This window comes from Colletotrichum orchidophilum (assembly GCF_001831195.1).
Source record: "Colletotrichum orchidophilum strain IMI 309357 chromosome Unknown Scaffold_75.1, whole genome shotgun sequence".
In the NCBI taxonomy this organism is placed as follows: Eukaryota; Fungi; Ascomycota; class Sordariomycetes; order Glomerellales; family Glomerellaceae; genus Colletotrichum; species Colletotrichum orchidophilum.
This window is the reverse complement of record NW_019173031.1, coordinates 15,599-31,851: the sequence shown is the minus strand read 5'-3', so window position 1 is coordinate 31,851 and position 16,253 is coordinate 15,599. Positions and strand designations below refer to the sequence as shown.

The following is a 16,253-nucleotide window of genomic DNA, read 5'->3' as shown; positions in this document are numbered from 1 at the left end:
ATGCAAAGGTTTATGTCGACTATATCCCCAGTCTCGCATCCAGGACCAAAGCCCATTGGCTGTTCACCTTTTGTCGGTGGCCTCACTGAGACATCGTCGCCAGGCGTAAGGATTAACACGGAACGGGCGACTACCCATGCACCCCAGCCATGATGAAGACACAGCGAGTGAAGTGACGACCGTTTGAGAGTTTGTAATCCAATTGGTTATTTACCTTTTGTTCATCGCAGTTGTTGGAGGAAACTGACTTGGGAAAGTTTATGTGGGCACAACACAAACTGCAACGGACATGATGATTTGAGCAAGTGACCTAGACGGGGCCAGATGCAAAATCTTATTGGACAATAGCCTTTTGTTCTGTCCGACCATTCGCTGGCCAAGTCCGAATAAATGGGGGAATCGTTTGGGCTGGAACGAACTGAAGACAGGAAAGGAGCAGCATGACATCTCAGCAAGGAACAGAGCCTCCTAGGAAGCACAACTGTCAACCTGCCTAGGGGGGAGGTGAATTATGGAGATGTGGCTGTCAGTCCCCGGACTGATTGGCCTGTCTCCTTTTGTAAAGCCTTTCATTGGAGGTGTGCTTGGACCTGCGGAGGCTTGGCTATTGCAGCCATGATAACGAAGCCTCATTTCCCGGGCCCTGATTGGCGAGTCGCCTTTTGTGAGTTACACAACATTCAATCACGGGCTGAAATGCAACTTTTGCTGCATACCGTCAATTTCCAAGAACGAGGCAGCCGTTGCCTGATGGTTTAAGGCAGCCGGTTTGGAAGTCAGTTGAATAAGAACCACACTTTCCGACTCCTTGAGGCATTCCCATTCCTGTCCTTCTACTCGCATCTCGGTCGACATTGATACCTGCATCATTGAATATCTTTCCCGTTCAGTCTGACGGAGTCACCACATGGTGCTTCCCAGCACATTCTCAAAATTTTCTTCTATTGTTGAAAGAGCATCTGGCAGTTGATTTAGTCCCCGGTCTTGGTGGACCACACACCACGATCGTCCTCTTCGCGACACAATCATGGATCCCCCACTCGTCCTTGGCCCGGCCCCAGTGGCCACATTCCATCATATTCCCTATGAACAACGATGGGAGCCCCTCAAGGACATCATTGTCAAAGCCTTTTTGGGGGACGATACAAGCCGACCCCTCACGTTTCCAAAGCTTTCCGAGTTTATGACGAAGCACCACGGCTTCAAGGCGTTGTTGGTCATCCTCTATCCCAAAAATGACTCCAGTACAAGCTCATCATCTTACATATGCCATAAACAGGCCTGCTCAATACCGATATCGCCTCAGTCAATGGGGCATCCGAAAGAATACAAAGAAAGATGAAAAGACAGCTTTGATCACCGCTATTGGGAAGCGCAATCGTCCCGGGAGTCGTATATCCGATGTGGAGATTCGACAAGGGGAGTTGATGAGGCCTGTGGACAGCAAACAGGTGAAACGATTCATCAACGACACTATTCGCCACTACCCTACTCCGCCAATGACTCCTGGCATGTAAGTTGCCATCTTCAATCTCGATTCAACGGACAAGAGTGTAACAGATTCCTAGGTTGTCGCAATGGAATCTTCCGTACGCAGCGTACCGAGCCTCTCTCACGAGGCAAGACGATCAAGCTTCTCCTTTCAGCCACAACCCACCTACCCCGCAGTATCTCCATGTCAACAGCCCCGAGGCATCTGCTGGCCAAACTTCAGACATGACTCCTACTTCTGCTTTGATTCGGAGGAAGACGTTGCTGGACCGGGCTAGCCTCCTCCTACAGGGCCGCAGAGAAGAGTTGTTGAGTGGATGCAACGTCGATGACAGAAGGTAACATCTTCATTCGGATGTTCAAGATGGCTCATAGTCCTGACCATTTCAAAGAACAATCTCTGACTGGCTCCATGACTACTGGATGCACTCCTTCGTGACGGCCAAATTCTGGGGGGTTGGTCCTCAAGAATGGACGGCCAGGCTGATCTCAGAGGTCACCCTTGGCTCGGCCGCAACTGGAACACCTCAAACCCTTCAATCGCCTCTCGCGTGGGCCTCGGCACCCTCTCCGCGAGAGCTACTCCTGACCGAAGCTCCACAACCAACAAATCTATGTCATTGGGTCATCCATTCTGTAGACGGCGTGGTTTACGAGGACGCAGAATCTCCACCACGAGAAGAGCAAGCTAGATTTGATCTAGACGACCAATCATCTTGGACTGAGTGGCCGGTTTCTGCTGGGGACCGATCCTACCAGAGCTCCATGCAAGAAGCCTTCACCCACAACCGATTCAGCACCATTGCGCCGGACGATGTACCAATCGCCAATGAGGTCGTTTCAGAGATCATTTCGAAATCGCCCACGCAGTTGAAATTGGACTCGTGGGCATTTGCCATTATGGCTGGCAACCTGGAACTCATCTCCAAGCTTCTCATTGACCTGCGTCATTCATTTAGTCCTGTACCTGATTTTGCAGAAATCCACCCGTATCATCTCGCAGCATCTTTTTTGGATGGAGGCAACGTCTGCTGCCTAATGCTAGACGAACTTACCAGAGTCTTGAAAATAAATTATCCGATCGCACTAAAGAATTTGGATTCCAATGAGCACACTGTACTAGACAGTCTCATGATTTCGGTCCTGCGTTCCCACACAAACCTTTCACCCGCGGAAGTGAGCACGAGCTTTCTTCAAAGTACGCGCTTTCCGGGCGAAGAGAAGGACATCTGCGGGCGATGGGATGCCAATTCACCGGCAGTACGACAACTCTATAAATCCGGACAACCCAGAATCCCGGAACAGTGGAAGCACAACTTTTGTCACACCTCTGTACAGGCCGTATGTCACAGCATGATGGCAATATTCCTTCCACCATCGAGGCCGAATATCAACGCGTTCAGCGGCCTCTTTCGCCGACGATGTACCAACTGCGGGCTCGAGATGAAGCTGGGCCCGCTACATACACTTGTAGTCGTTGCGTTCCATTTGGCGGAGAATGGCAAGAGCGGCGAAACATTGTTTGGGGCACTGGCTTGTCTCGTTTGTCTCCTGGTACTTGGAGCTGACGCGTCTCAAGCAGCGGACCTGTCGGTACTTGCTATTTTCTCGTCTCCGGATGAGGAAGAATGTCGCCATAGACGCGTGACTGCCATGGAGTTGGCGGAGCAAGTTCCAGAAGAATTCAGTGATGGGTGGAAGCCTTCTTGCAAGCTTGGCTGGAGATGCCTGTTGTTGATTCTGCGTCACGCAACGACATCCCCACAACAAGAAAAACCCTTCGTGAAGTTTAGCAACAGAACCAACCTATGCTGTTTCCCTTTCGATGACACGAAAAGCGACGAATGGGATGACCTGTGTCCGATGTTTGAAGAGCACGAATCTGTCAAACTACCACGCGTCAACCGGAATCTGGGGGACCTCTGGGCGACGATACAGACAGAGATTTTAACATACCGAAAGATCACTTCTATTGATCCAAGCATCTCAGACCACTTCCAGTTATCTTCTCTTTTGAGGTGGTTGGAGCAGGAGACTGAAAGCTTCGAAACCCCCTTGCTCACGGACGGCATGATTAATACTCACACGCCATGTGGATGGTTTGGAGCAGACGACACGCTCATCACGGTCGTGGCAGGCGACATGTGTTCAAGATATTTCATGAATCTGGATATCTGGTCACGGGCCTCATTCGTTGACGTCATGGTTCCCATTGGGTACTCATGATGTGTAGATGTAGTAGTAAAGAACTCCACTTAGGGACTGCAGAATATCTTTTAGGTCTATTTCACATTGTTCCGCTCCGTAAGAAGCATAGTTTCGCAGCGCCACTAGTGATGCTGCCTTGCATACTGCCGTATAAGGCTGCCTGACCGCCTAAAGATGGATCCGTCGGCTTGCTCCGTGAGGCTTATATATAAAGACCGAACACCCCTTGTGGAAAAAGTACGCCGTTCGGCTAAAACACCAGTTGACGCCGATAGGAAGCGAAAGCAACTCCACCTCCTCAGCGAACTTCCGTTTTCAAAGTGGGAGATTCCCTTGGCTGGATTCGGCCACTTTCTACTGCATATGTCTCACTTGATCTCTAGGTATCGTGAAAGATTGGTCCTGGCTCCTCTTGCGCGAATGCGCATTCTCGCGGTCTGGCAGCTTTCCTCCTGGATTTCTCGAAACAGACAGGATCTGGTGGAAAGCCGGGAAGCAGATTGAGGGTTTTCTGTGGTTTAGGGGATATATGACTGAAATATTTTGCAGGATGAAGACCGGCCAGGGCCATCATTGTATTGTCCCATGGAAACTGCTGCCACATGGGCTGCGAGTGAATCAATCGCAACATGTGTAACGGAGCGACAAAAACAAGAAGCGACGAGGAACACAATCCACTTCACCTTGGGGCATGTCATTAATTTGGTTTAGATGTAAACAGTATTCACTCTTCTTGTTTTACAAATGCAACGTCAGTAAGTCAAATGTAAGACGTCTTGTAATATCGAAATGTCTATACTCAGCTGACAGAGAACAGAACGAAATCCTCATCTTCGGAGTTCTCAGAAATTAGAACGCTGAGATTATCCAGCTCAACACTCCTGCGCGACTGTATTGACATGAATCTTGGCTTTCCCAGGTCCAAGTGGTGTCCCTTCCGTGACAGTCCTCAGCTCAAAATTCGGGCGCAACCAGGCGACCAATATCTCCGGCGGTGGGATGGCCTAGACAAAGTTGTCAACTCGCTGAGTAGACAATGTTGTCTCGGTGCTCCGAGAATGTCCAGCCCCAAATTTCACGCCGGGGACATCGGCAATGTTTCTTCTACCTATTAGTTTGGTCCATTCTAAGGCATCGATCATACTCATATGCGAGGCTTGGAACCTCCCGATTTGCCGTGAGAAACCCTTCGTTCGAACTTGGCCCCTTTTCTAAATTGATCCCCGATACCATGAACAGCTTCCATGTCCCCCCCTGTGTGCCGAGACCAATAAACATACTGTGTCGCCATGTATTCGACTCGCATGTTCCCAAGGAAAGAGGAAACGAAGACGTTCATTCGTATTGATGAATTGGTCCAGGTTTTTGACATTAGCAAAGATGCTTCGTAGCAACCGGGTTCCAGAAGCTTCTCAGTGAATTACCTCGCTTGTCTATAATGCCGCGGCACAATGGGTTGGGTGTACGACAAACCAGCATTTGCCCATTTTGGAGATGTCAAATTGCTACTCGACTGAAATATTTCTGGTGCGCAATATTCCCTACTGAGTCTTTATTCATGGACTTTGAGCTTGTAAAGTTCTTGAGATCGGGCAGCCGTTTGAATGATGTATCATCATGTCGGGATCCGCGGAGGCAAAATAGGCCGGGGACTCGTTTCACAATTGTGTATATTGGCACACCTGGCTCTAGTCTGCCTTTTTGCTTCTCAGCTCCAAAGCCGTTCGTCAGAACAGCATGAGTCCTGGAGACCTGACGGGCCAGCATATAAAGGAGCGGAGTCAAGTCGGCTGACTTGTCAGATCAATTTTACATACTCCTAACATCTCTGTTCAAATCACTCCACTTGGAAGTAGGCTACATGGCATAGTCAATGAGAATTGGAAAAGGCCAAGCTATAGAACTTATACCACGTTTCATAAAGCACCCCCATACCTCGGGCGAGTCTCATGCATGTCCTCATGGCCCGGTAGCATAGCAATTGGCGCAGTCCTTCCAATCAGTGGAAAACATCCAGATGTTTGGCTGAGTTATGATACTCCAGTCTCGTTGCATATCAGAGGAAATTTGTCCCAGACAAGTAGAATTGTAACTTGACATAGCAAAGTGCTTTTACAATTCGTTTCGTTTCATTTGAAATACCTAGTAAGGAGGTCTACAGTCCATCCAAGCGCACTTGGGCAGGTCTCTTTGCTCCCTAATCGAACTCAACGGCTGAACTATAGCGTCAAGTGCCAGTACTTCTCAAAGTTTTGAGGAAGCTTTCGCTTTCATAATAGAAAAGGGGATGATGGATTATGATCAATTACGTTGAGTTGATTTTAAATCCTCGGAAGTCCAAACCACCCTACTCGAAAGCATGACATGGATAACTAGGTGTTGATGCCGTCAAGATAAAGTCTATCAGACACCGCGAAGCACACAGAGGAGAAAGTAGTCGAAGTAGTCACAAACGCTAAAAGTCCGAGCATATCGGAACACCAAAAATGAAAGAAATCAAGCCTGACAAAAGGGAGGAACGGCGTGTTGGTGACTGGGAGGCAACAGGTTCTGCGAATGACGTGTTGTTACAAGACAGATGAAATAATATGGGACGAGAGTCGGTATCAGCAACAGCTCAAAATCTCTTCTTCGCTCAGTGGCCTCTTCGCATACAGACGATAATTGTTTGATCTCATCTGTTGCAACAGAAAACAGACATTAGCACGCTTCAACATCACCCCAACGTAAAAGCTGAGTCGCGGCAGCCCTTCTTCTGACACATACATGCAATTGATAGTCATGACCAAATCGATCTTCCAAGAGTCTTTGTAGCTTCCGCTTGTTGACAAATCTCCCAGCTATATCTTGCTGCGCATGGCCTCGGCTATATGCCGATGACGATGTTGTGGAAGGAAAGCCCGTGCTTTGTGGACTGGAAGGCTGCGAATAGCCGTCGTTATCACCGCGATAGTACGTTGACCTTGGGGAGATTGAAAATAAGGCGGTGAAGTAATTCATTATTGATTTGGGTGCTAAAAGTCCAATCGACTATCCACCAGCGTTGTTTCTAAATAGGTGCTCAATGTGCTTAGAAGTTGGGCCAGGTCATTGAAAAACAACGCAAAGACGTTTCCAAAGATTAGGGACGGGATGGCTGCGTGCTCCCTTGAAGTACAAGTTTAAGCTTCCGACGTGCAACTCTACTGTGCCTACCACCAAGCGGAAGAATCTTGTCTTGGGAGAAGGAGGGCGTCTTCCGTTCCTCAGAAAGTACGCGTAGATGCCGGGCATTCCATCAGATCGCGTGGCGATACGCCTAATCTTCTTACAACACTGCTGCAATGCACCACTCCTTACGTTCGGTATGGTATGCCTTGAGCTACGAGACCTCAGTGAGCGGCCTGCCGGTGCGGGGCAATCCGCAATGCTGATGGATGGTGACATCGCCCATGGATTCTAACTGTCTCTCATGCGTCTGTGGCTTGCGAAAATGCTACCGGCCATAACGCGGCTTGGGTGATTTGGGGTGTGATGCTGCAGGCTGGGGACTTGGTAAACATGATGTGATGTTGATGAAAGTCCATGTATGCAGTCCTCAGCTACAAATTCTCCCCATCAAGGCAAATGATCTCCCCTACTTCCCCAACCTCGCTATGGGCGAACTTCGGACGAATGGGCGATGGGCTCGGTGTCTAGTGCGGCCAACTCTGCCTGCGGGCTGCCTTGACCTTCGAGTCTCTTTCGAATCTGCAGGTTAACAGAATGTGTGTCCGTCAGCTGCGCATGGTGGTGTGGTGGCTATGGCACTGCCGCGCCAGAAAGAGGTAGCGAAGGATGAATGAGCCTTGCGCCATTTTTACAACTCAAAAACGCACTTGCGTCCAACTCGTTCGCGGATCATGACCACCACGCTGATCTACATATTCCCGTCATATCCAATCCCGATTGCACCAGTACTGCCTCCTCGACTACACCGAACCACGTCCCCCCGACATAACCTATCATGGAGCTCTCTCCAAGCCTTGAAACGGTGGGTTGCTCTCTTACTGCATGCGTCGTTATTTCGTCAGATATCAAGACGTCGCCCTATGGCAGAGCCAGCCATGCGTTCTGCATCCACGACATAGAATCCACTGCTGTGCTTCGTTCGCATGGCGTTGCCTATCACAGATCAAGACCGATTGTTCTGCACTAATCAGCTTCACAAACCAGTGATGGCCGCTAAGAAGTTGTCTACAGATCTCCACAACGAGTCCGGCCCTTGGGCATCTTGATGCCTTATCGCCGCAGTCTTTTGATGCCGGAGCCGCCAGGGATGAGATTGCCTGCATCCTATTACATACTTCCCGCCAGGACCTCAACGACAAACGCAATCGTTTCGTTCCACGCGGTGGCTTAATGTCCCGATTCGACTACGAGAAGGTTTCAAGCTTGCTTAGCGCGTTTATTACCACCGACGAGGCAAAGGTCGCCGAGATTGCTCGTTTTATCAGTCCTGGCGACGAAGAAAGATGTCCATGTGAGAATGATGTTTGCACGGGATTAAGAATTATCTTTGCGACGTTATTCTTATTGGGGAAACAAGAATTGATATTGGAAATTTATCAGTCATCGGTTCGAATATGCGATGGAGCTTGGCCATGCAGCGATCCGACTTCACCGACCTACTCTACTCGGGCTGCTGAGGCTCTTCGGGAAGTCCTGAGACACCTAGATGCACATGAAGATGAGCTCTTCCACCAGCTGCAATGGCAAATGAGGTCTCCGTACTTCAGGAGGGGCAAAATATCTACAGAGCAGCCTTATCGCCTATTGCAGGATGAAGTGACGTTGCCGTGGTCGGAGCTCAGTATGCAGGGGAAGATATTAGATGGTCAAGTTTCTTTTGTGCAAAGAATCAAGATTCACCAAGATCATCACGAACTATTAGATGCAAGTTGGCAGGTTGGATCGATAAACGCCGGAACCACATTTACTAATGATTTTGCGTGTTTCTAGCAAGCCCAAACTGAGCATTTTGCCTTGAAAATCCTCGACAAGCGACACACCATTGATGCTGCTGAAACATCTTTCAACGATGAGATTGCTGCCAACCAGAGAACGAAACATTCCCGGATAACGCCACTGCTCGCTGCCTTCAGACACCGAAATCGATTCTATCTCCTGTTCCCTTGGGCTGACGGCGGCAGTCTCCTTGACCTATGGAAAAAGCATGACTTACACTCACACTTTCCCGGCCATTGTCCGCCTTGGTACTCCGTTCGGTGGATGATAGAACAATGCTATTACATCGCCGACGCCTTGGCCACGGTACATGGCTATGATTCCCGAGAGGGAGGGCATTCCTCCGAAGCACAGCTTCATCTCGATATCAAGCCAGAGAATATCGTCTGCTTCGGAAAACCTCGGAACGGAAATATCTCTTACGAATTGAAGCTGACGGATTTTGGTCTGTCCAAGCCTTTTGATAGGGGTTCTCCGCAACGGCCGAGGCAGAAGGCAGAGACGAAGACATATCGACCGCCCGAAAGAGACCTTGAGGGGACCAAAGTGGACGAAATGTTCGACATATGGTGCTTGGGATGCCTATTTCTCGACTTCATCACATGGGCTCTAGAGGGGTCGGGCGGAGTCGAAAGGTTCCGCGAAAGCCGTCTTCAAGAAATGGATGAGGTTGATGTCGATCTAGAGTTCGGTCCGGTACAGGAAGATACTTTCTTCAAAAAGAGGGTGCAACGATGGGTATGGTGGTGGCCAAGACAATTTTCCCGCACCATTGTTGCAGATCTAAAGCCGTCCGTGATTTCGGTAAGTGCTTTCCAAGCATCAGGGTGTGCCCAACCTTTCGTCGCTGAAAAGACATTCGGTGTCAGCAATTCCAACATCTCCGATACCTTGCAACAGATGAACCTGACCTAGAGAGATTCCTTGGTCTCGTCCAATCGAGAATGCTGCTCATCGACGGCAATGCGCGAGCAACGTCGAATGAGGTGCGAAATACCATGCATGTATGGAAGCAGAGCTTCACAGAGCAAGCAGTCCAGACTTGAAACCTCGACCCGACTGTCGCATTCATGGGCGAATCAATCTAGGTGTTCGCTAGTGCGTCTGGGAGGCCTGCCGATGAGCAGGAGGAAACCGAAGCCTGCAGCACCCCAACCTTGGATTTGCGGGACATGGCATAGACGTGGCACGCAAGTATTGGAAATAACCGCTTCACTTTTGAACACGGTAGGTATGATTAGGCAAAAGAATGCAGGTTGAGGTACATTAAGATCTAAAAAATGAAGCGAATCTAGTTACAACAAACGTCCCTCGCGGTCGACCTTTGTTGATTGCGGTTTTGTGCCCCGTCCGTTTATCTGGCTTTTCTCATGCTTCATTTGCTGCTGAAAAGGAAATGTGGCCGGACTCCAAAAGAGACCTCGTGCAGACCGACGAACCCCACTCATCCAGGAAAATGGCCCATCTCATGAAAACATCTTGCGCCAGCTGACAGACGAAATGCCCAAAGTCAAGACGCAAGGATGGATGCAAGTGCGAAGACGGACTCGACTTAATCTTCGGAGTTTTCTTCACTGGCTTTCTTGAAAGCAGCACGGATTTCCTCGACTTCCTCCTGGGAACCATGGAGTTAGACAGCAAAACAAACTGATAGCATATCCTCATCACCAATACTTACTGCAGTCAATTTTCGGGGAAGCTGAAGCTCGAAGCCGTTGCCTGCTGTGGCCTGGATTATTCATGAGCAGGTGATCTGAAAGTCGATGGAATAAAAAGATTCATTTGGCAACACGTTACCCTCATCTTGATCGCCCCTTTAGGGAATTTAAAGGCCAGGAGCGTTTTCTGCAACACTCTCTTGTTTGCATATCGATCGACTATTGTGTCGGTCACGACGAACTTGTCTTCGTTGGCCATTTTCTCTCGTTTGCCGAATGTCGGGATGTAACTCTTGAGCCTCGATGCCCAAGATCGGATATTAGTGTCATCCATGGGAGGCAACAACGGGGTTCTTCAGAATTCAAATACAACTTTTCTGGCTGAAGAATGTGTTGTCTGGTGAAGGCTTCGCGAGTTATACCGTGAGGGTGCACACACTTCAAATTCTCAATCTCTGGTCAGCAGAGTCATGTGTTCGCCAGGCTCCAGCGAGGCAAAGTGCTCTTTTCACTTAGGCAAACCATTGAAACCAACTTCGGTGTCAGCCAGATAAGTGAGTGGCTGAGTGTACGAGGCATTCTCCAGGCATACAAGCACCTATATCCAGACAAACAGGTCACCATAACATGTAGACGTACTCCGATGTGAGCAAGAGGGTGTACGGCCGTCAGGCAAAGTCACAAAACACCTGTCGTCCACATTCGTCACCCCCCATTGCCCAGTTGCGCTAAACCAGCAGGCTGTGTGCCAAGCCAATATAGAGACCGGGCTCGATTCTAACTGTCGGTTTTGTCTTTTCTTGCCGTAGCGCAGCATGCCGGCGAAGCTGACTGCAGGCTGGCAGAAATGGTATCTTGATTGGCTTGGATTGCATCTGCAGTCAGCATGGCGCAGATAATGGCAGAATACATATGTAAAATTCCTATCCACGCAATGTGCTAGGTGGGGCCACAGCGCCACGAACATGCCGTTGACATGTGTCCGGACAGTTGGGTACCCACGCTGCATATAATGATAGATTGGACAATGCGTGATACAAGTTATGGCTGAAACTCCGCAGAGCTGGTTACATCTATAAGCCGTGACAACTTCCCGACTATGAGCTTCAGCCCGTTGGATTCAGATGCTGAAGTCGTGGCTCCGTCATTTCCATAATGGAGTGGTTCAGCCAGAAATTGGACTTTCTCAAAAGCGACTTGAGATTGTTTGAATTTTCTTCCGAAGGCTCTTTCAGAATACGGACTGTGAGGTTACAGAAGACTGATCGAAATGTGAGTTCCCAACTCATTTCCTTTGGCCCAGCTCTAACCGCGTATCAAAGCATGTCGTGCCCCCTGATGTCTCAGATCACACAACAGAGGATGCCTTTCTCGCATGGCTAGCATTGGTAAGTATAATTTTCTGATCCCACACGATTCGTCTTGCTTATTACGTCCTCATTATAGGAAGAATCGTCACTAGAGCTTCCAGGTTTGGTGCTTGTGATGCATCAAAGACTAGATGCGATCGATCCTCACGGTGCTAAGGCGTTGCCGTACGCAGAGAGTACTTTCAAAATACTGGCTCGACGACTGTATCAGCACCGTTCGCTCTCCTTCCTTCTCAAGAGAGCCTCTACCGCCGTCTTCAATTGCCGATCTGTGTCATGGGAGGGAAGTCTGGCGTCTATGCCATCTATAGGTAGGAATTCCAGAGCATTCAGATCTGTTCGCTGGGGACATTTCGAACGATGTTTCTACTAGGCAGATGCCACCAAGGAGTTTCAAGGCGATCTAACAAGAAGAGTAGTTTATAACTGCAAGTCTGACATCGAATCCCCACCACCGCACGTAAGAAATCCAAACGATGTAGCATTAGCAGTCACTTCGTTTCCGACCATTGGCACAGCGTACGCAGTGATGTACGGCTGTACGCAACCCATCATCGACTTGGTTTCCAAATACCTGAAAGGTTTTGGAGGACAAGCCCTCCACCCTCTCGTTATGCCCATGATATTCGCCGAGATAGAACGCAAACGTTTGTTTGATCTTCTTGATGTGGAGAAAACCACGCTCAGGCGACGTATACTGGATTTGGAAAACAAACTTCGAGGGGAAGCCCAAGGTTCAATCTCCGAGAAAGGAGACACCGAGCCATTTTCAAGTACAAGGGACTGTGAATCAACAAAGCTTTGGATCGATGTCAGCTCACTCAAAAATGGACTCGAGAGTCTCATGGTTCAGCTCCAGAACTTGATTGAACATTCGGGGAATCTAGCTACGACGCAATTTAAGCCACCTGTCGATGGCAGTCATGAGGTCGATAAATATATCGAAGAGCGAAGAACCGGAAGCCGGATCGTGATGAGACTACGCGAAATGGTTGATGAGCTCGGAAGCAAGATTCGAAGCTGCCAAGGCCTCCTCGGCGGCATGTCACTAGCTGCACAGATGGTGAGCATATATGCATCGCTCTCATGATAAATACATCATTTGACGCTCAATTCTAGGAATCAAACTACTACACAAGACGCGACGCCAGAGTATCCATTTATATTGCGAATGCTACGCAGAAAGATGGCAGCCAAATGAGAAGCATTTCACTCCTGGGAATGATCTTTTTGCCCGGGACATTTCTTGCTGTAAGTTCAAAATTTCCGCACCCTTATGACTTCTTTGGGAAGTCCTGTACGAGCAAGTAAGCTTATACGTCCCAAGTCGCTTTTCTCGATGTCTTTCTTCAACTGGACTCCCCCAGATGGAAATCAAATCATCTCTCCGTGGATCGCACTGTACGGCGTCCTTGCAATCGTGATTACACTAGTCACTGTTTGGAGGATGAGAAAATGGATGGATGCAGAAGAGAGGAAAGCTAGAGATCAGATGAGGAAGGAGGTTTATAGCGATGGTGACTCTTTTGCATGAATTCGTTTTGAGTTCGCACAACGGGCTTTGGAGTGTTTGCGCCTTGACCAAGACTGCGATGAAGCGTTGTTGTGAACAAGATTCAGGAAAGACATAGGCCAACAATAACTTTTGCAGTGCCGGATAATTACGTGCCAGTGCCCGACGCTTCCGTGATGGTTGAACGCAAAGGGCCCGGCTTGAAGGAGGTCGAAGGAAAATCGTCCCAGAATAGCCCGTCACTTTGAGAAATCGAGGAATAGAAGTTGGTGACTATCTCCGATTTATGGGATAACCAAGCAAAGCCCTTGTAGAAATTGAAGCCGAGAGATATATTCACTGAAGTCATTCCCGTCCCCCGCATCATCCCGCCCCGGCATCGTTGACCGCCAACCGATCGACACCTCACAAACTTATTCATGAACGCGAAGGTCTCCAGGCTCTTCCCCAACTCTCCCTTCCATGATTCGTGCAAAATCGACCTGGTCGAACAGCAACGATGTAGCTTCGACGCTGGCCCCAAGAAATCCAGCCCGAAAGTTCAGTGAGATTGAGCAAACACGACCCTGATGCCGCGGAGACTCGGCCGGGCCGGCAAAAGCCCGATTTGACGATGCGGAAGGAGCTGGAGTCTTTTCTCAGGAGGCCGAAGATGTTGCCAGACGAAAGACTTGCGGTGTCAAGGCTAGCGGAAGCAACACCACCGACGACGCGCCTGCTATCGTCGAAGCGTTCAAGCAGTGCGGCCGGCGCGGCAGGGCCATGTTCGAGCCAACGACATACTATGGCAACTCCGCTGTGAATGCCACATGGCTGGAAGATGCCAAGATTGATCTCCAAGGAATTCTGCTGTTACGACACCGTCCTACAAAAGGCCTGTCACCCCGCTCTCAGATCTTGGTTCAATCTGCACGTTGCGCCAAGCCAAACACTACCAAGACTTTCGTTTGATGGCGATCCGCTAACGTAATACCTACACCCAAGAAGCGTAGTACAAAAATCTCATTATGGCTTGGCAACTCGTTGGACGTTGGTATTCAGAATCTGCCCACTGCTTTCACTCTTGGTGAGAGCTATGTCTGCCTCAGCGGTCAGTGACAGGGCTTTTCGACGGCAACGGTAATTACTGGTATGAATGGATGAGACAGCAGAAGAACATTTCCAACTACCCTCGTCTCCCACATTCTCTCACTCTCATGGGTTGAGAAACTCTGTGGTGAAGGGGGTGATTTCCTTGAGGAGTCAGATGTGGTAAGCAATATTTCAAGTTGTCCTGTGTGCCTGTGTCCGTCCCATAATCGCTAACTTTGACAGGGCTATGCCCATAATATACTCTCATAATGTCGTCCTGGATAGAATCAATTTTAGTCAACAACACTGGAAAATGATTTCAGAGCTGTAAGTCCAACATTCTTTGCTTAAGGTAGAGACCCGCTTTGAGTAAGAGAGTGAACCTTTCTAACCTCACTTAGCGAACACGGACGTTGCCGACACGATTCCATCTTCTGGTATTAAGCACAAAAACTGGACTGTCTACAGCGGCGACGATTTCATTTCGCTTTAAAAAACCAGCACTGATGCCAGTATCACAAAATCCAACTTCTATAATGGCTTAGGTATTGCGCTTGGTAGCATAGGACAAAACAATGATCAAGAGGTTGAATGTCGCAAATTTTCTGTTTGACAACACGTTGCATGCAGCAAGTCGTCTTTGTCATTCGATATCAACATGGAGTTTGGATGCTTGCAGGTTTATCAGGTCTACTTCAAAAGTCGGACAGACGACCAGAAAGACTAACCTCCTGATGGCGGCACACTCCGAGTTCCAGATTCGCGACAGCACCATCGACGGCGAGGTCGGAACGACCGGAACGACCAAGTCGGCCCACGTCGCCAGTCTCCAGTGCAGCGCTGTTGCTCCCTGCATTTACATTGGCCTCTTCGATGTTGACTTGCAATTTGCCAACTGGACCGCTGCCGCTTCATGCCTTCGCGGAAACGCTGTTAACACGCGCGGCTTGGAATGTACTGGAAAACCTTGTGTAAGAGGGAGCGTAACAGGCGAATGCTAAGCGAGGATATTTCCGGATAGATCATCATGCTTGAAATGGTTAAATAGATCATATTCGGCCGGGTGGGTGCCTCACCAGGACTGAGGTTCCGGTGATTCCGGAGCGATCAAGGCGGAGTGGTAAGGCCTTGCGCGGTCTTTCATACAGCCGTTTTCTTTTGAACAGGCTTGCGGAAGTTTTGTGCGTAACGAAAACTATTCTCTGTCGCCGACCGACATTCTCATACGAGTGATATTAACCTCATAAGCTTGTTCGCATCCGAATGCGATCCAAATGATTGAGCAACCAACATTTCAAGGTTGTGCCTCAGGTTGTTACCAAAACCTCAGAATCTACGTCAATGAACTCACACCGGCACAAGTTCCCGATTTAGCAAGCAAGGGGAACAAGTTGTCAGTATCGGTGAAGCATCGATGACAAGTCAAGTAGTTGACTACTCTATGCACAATTAGTAGCAATTCGTGCGAATCCGTGGCATCGCGGCCCGTAACTACCGCGAGCTTTGATCAGCCCATTGATCCTCGCAAAGGACATGCTCTCGGGTTGTGGCCGTGAATCAAAGTTTCAATTTACAAAGCTTGGCACATTGCGTACGTCGAAATACACTCATCACACCCCACAACAGCCCGAAACTCTGACTCAAGCATCTGCCCATAGTTTAAGTGGATTTTGGACGATATCCTCGACATGGGGCAGGTCGGTTGGGGACAGGACCCCGTGTCTACGGAATGCGGAGCTTGGAACCTAGCCAGAGTCGTAGTGCTGCCTTTTTAGCAGAATTAGTTCAAGGCTCATGGGCCTACGCCATCTCGTCCGACTAGCTATTGCCGCTAGGCAGCTTATGGTTTGTAAAGCCGGATCCCACAATCCGCGAAATTTGTTCTGGTAATTGATTTTGTGCTGCAATAAACAAAGGTTAAGTGAGAGTGGTTTCTTAAGCGAATGAGAGATGTGT

At 49.1% G+C, this 16,253-nt stretch overlaps 7 protein-coding genes across 7 annotated transcripts; 5 read left to right on the top strand and 2 right to left on the bottom strand.

The window, feature by feature from the left end:
- Positions 1-1,027: 1,027 nt before the first annotated feature.
- On the top strand, positions 1,028-3,717 carry CORC01_08668 (uncharacterized protein; the record flags this gene model as incomplete). The annotated part of the gene is made up of 5 exons (XM_022620298.1): positions 1,028-1,212; positions 1,280-1,513; positions 1,569-1,829; positions 1,884-2,454; positions 2,830-3,717. 5 exons carry the CDS (start codon positions 1,028-1,030, stop codon positions 3,715-3,717), a joined length of 2,139 nt encoding a protein of 712 aa, XP_022473136.1.
- A 2,588-nt stretch (positions 3,718-6,305) lies between these two features.
- On the bottom strand, positions 6,306-6,699 carry CORC01_08667 (uncharacterized protein; the record flags this gene model as incomplete). Its single annotated transcript, XM_022620297.1, has 2 exons — positions 6,306-6,377; positions 6,466-6,699. The coding sequence occupies 2 exons, from the start codon at positions 6,697-6,699 to the stop codon at positions 6,306-6,308; spliced, it is 306 nt and encodes a 101-aa protein (XP_022473135.1).
- Positions 6,700-8,079: 1,380 nt separating this feature from the next.
- On the top strand, positions 8,080-9,731 carry CORC01_08666 (serine/threonine protein kinase; the record flags this gene model as incomplete). The annotated part of the gene is made up of 3 exons (XM_022620296.1): positions 8,080-8,607; positions 8,680-9,489; positions 9,555-9,731. 3 exons carry the CDS (start codon positions 8,080-8,082, stop codon positions 9,729-9,731), a joined length of 1,515 nt encoding a protein of 504 aa, XP_022473134.1.
- Positions 9,732-10,237: 506 nt separating this feature from the next.
- On the bottom strand, positions 10,238-10,677 carry CORC01_08665 (uncharacterized protein; the record flags this gene model as incomplete). The annotated part of the gene is made up of 3 exons (XM_022620295.1): positions 10,238-10,300; positions 10,364-10,414; positions 10,483-10,677. 3 exons carry the CDS (start codon positions 10,675-10,677, stop codon positions 10,238-10,240), a joined length of 309 nt encoding a protein of 102 aa, XP_022473133.1.
- An 821-nt stretch (positions 10,678-11,498) lies between these two features.
- Positions 11,499-13,247, top strand: CORC01_08664 (uncharacterized protein; the record flags this gene model as incomplete). Its single annotated transcript, XM_022620294.1, has 6 exons — positions 11,499-11,615; positions 11,678-11,731; positions 11,790-12,024; positions 12,133-12,776; positions 12,833-12,964; positions 13,041-13,247. The coding sequence occupies 6 exons, from the start codon at positions 11,499-11,501 to the stop codon at positions 13,245-13,247; spliced, it is 1,389 nt and encodes a 462-aa protein (XP_022473132.1).
- Positions 13,248-13,645: 398 nt separating this feature from the next.
- On the top strand, positions 13,646-14,177 carry CORC01_08663 (uncharacterized protein; the record flags this gene model as incomplete). Its single annotated transcript, XM_022620293.1, has 2 exons — positions 13,646-13,765; positions 13,869-14,177. 2 exons carry the CDS (start codon positions 13,646-13,648, stop codon positions 14,175-14,177), a joined length of 429 nt encoding a protein of 142 aa, XP_022473131.1.
- Positions 14,178-14,955: 778 nt separating this feature from the next.
- CORC01_08662 (uncharacterized protein) lies at positions 14,956-15,298 on the top strand (the record flags this gene model as incomplete). The annotated part of the gene is made up of 2 exons (XM_022620292.1): positions 14,956-14,976; positions 15,056-15,298. The coding sequence occupies 2 exons, from the start codon at positions 14,956-14,958 to the stop codon at positions 15,296-15,298; spliced, it is 264 nt and encodes an 87-aa protein (XP_022473130.1).
- Positions 15,299-16,253: the final 955 nt, after the last annotated feature.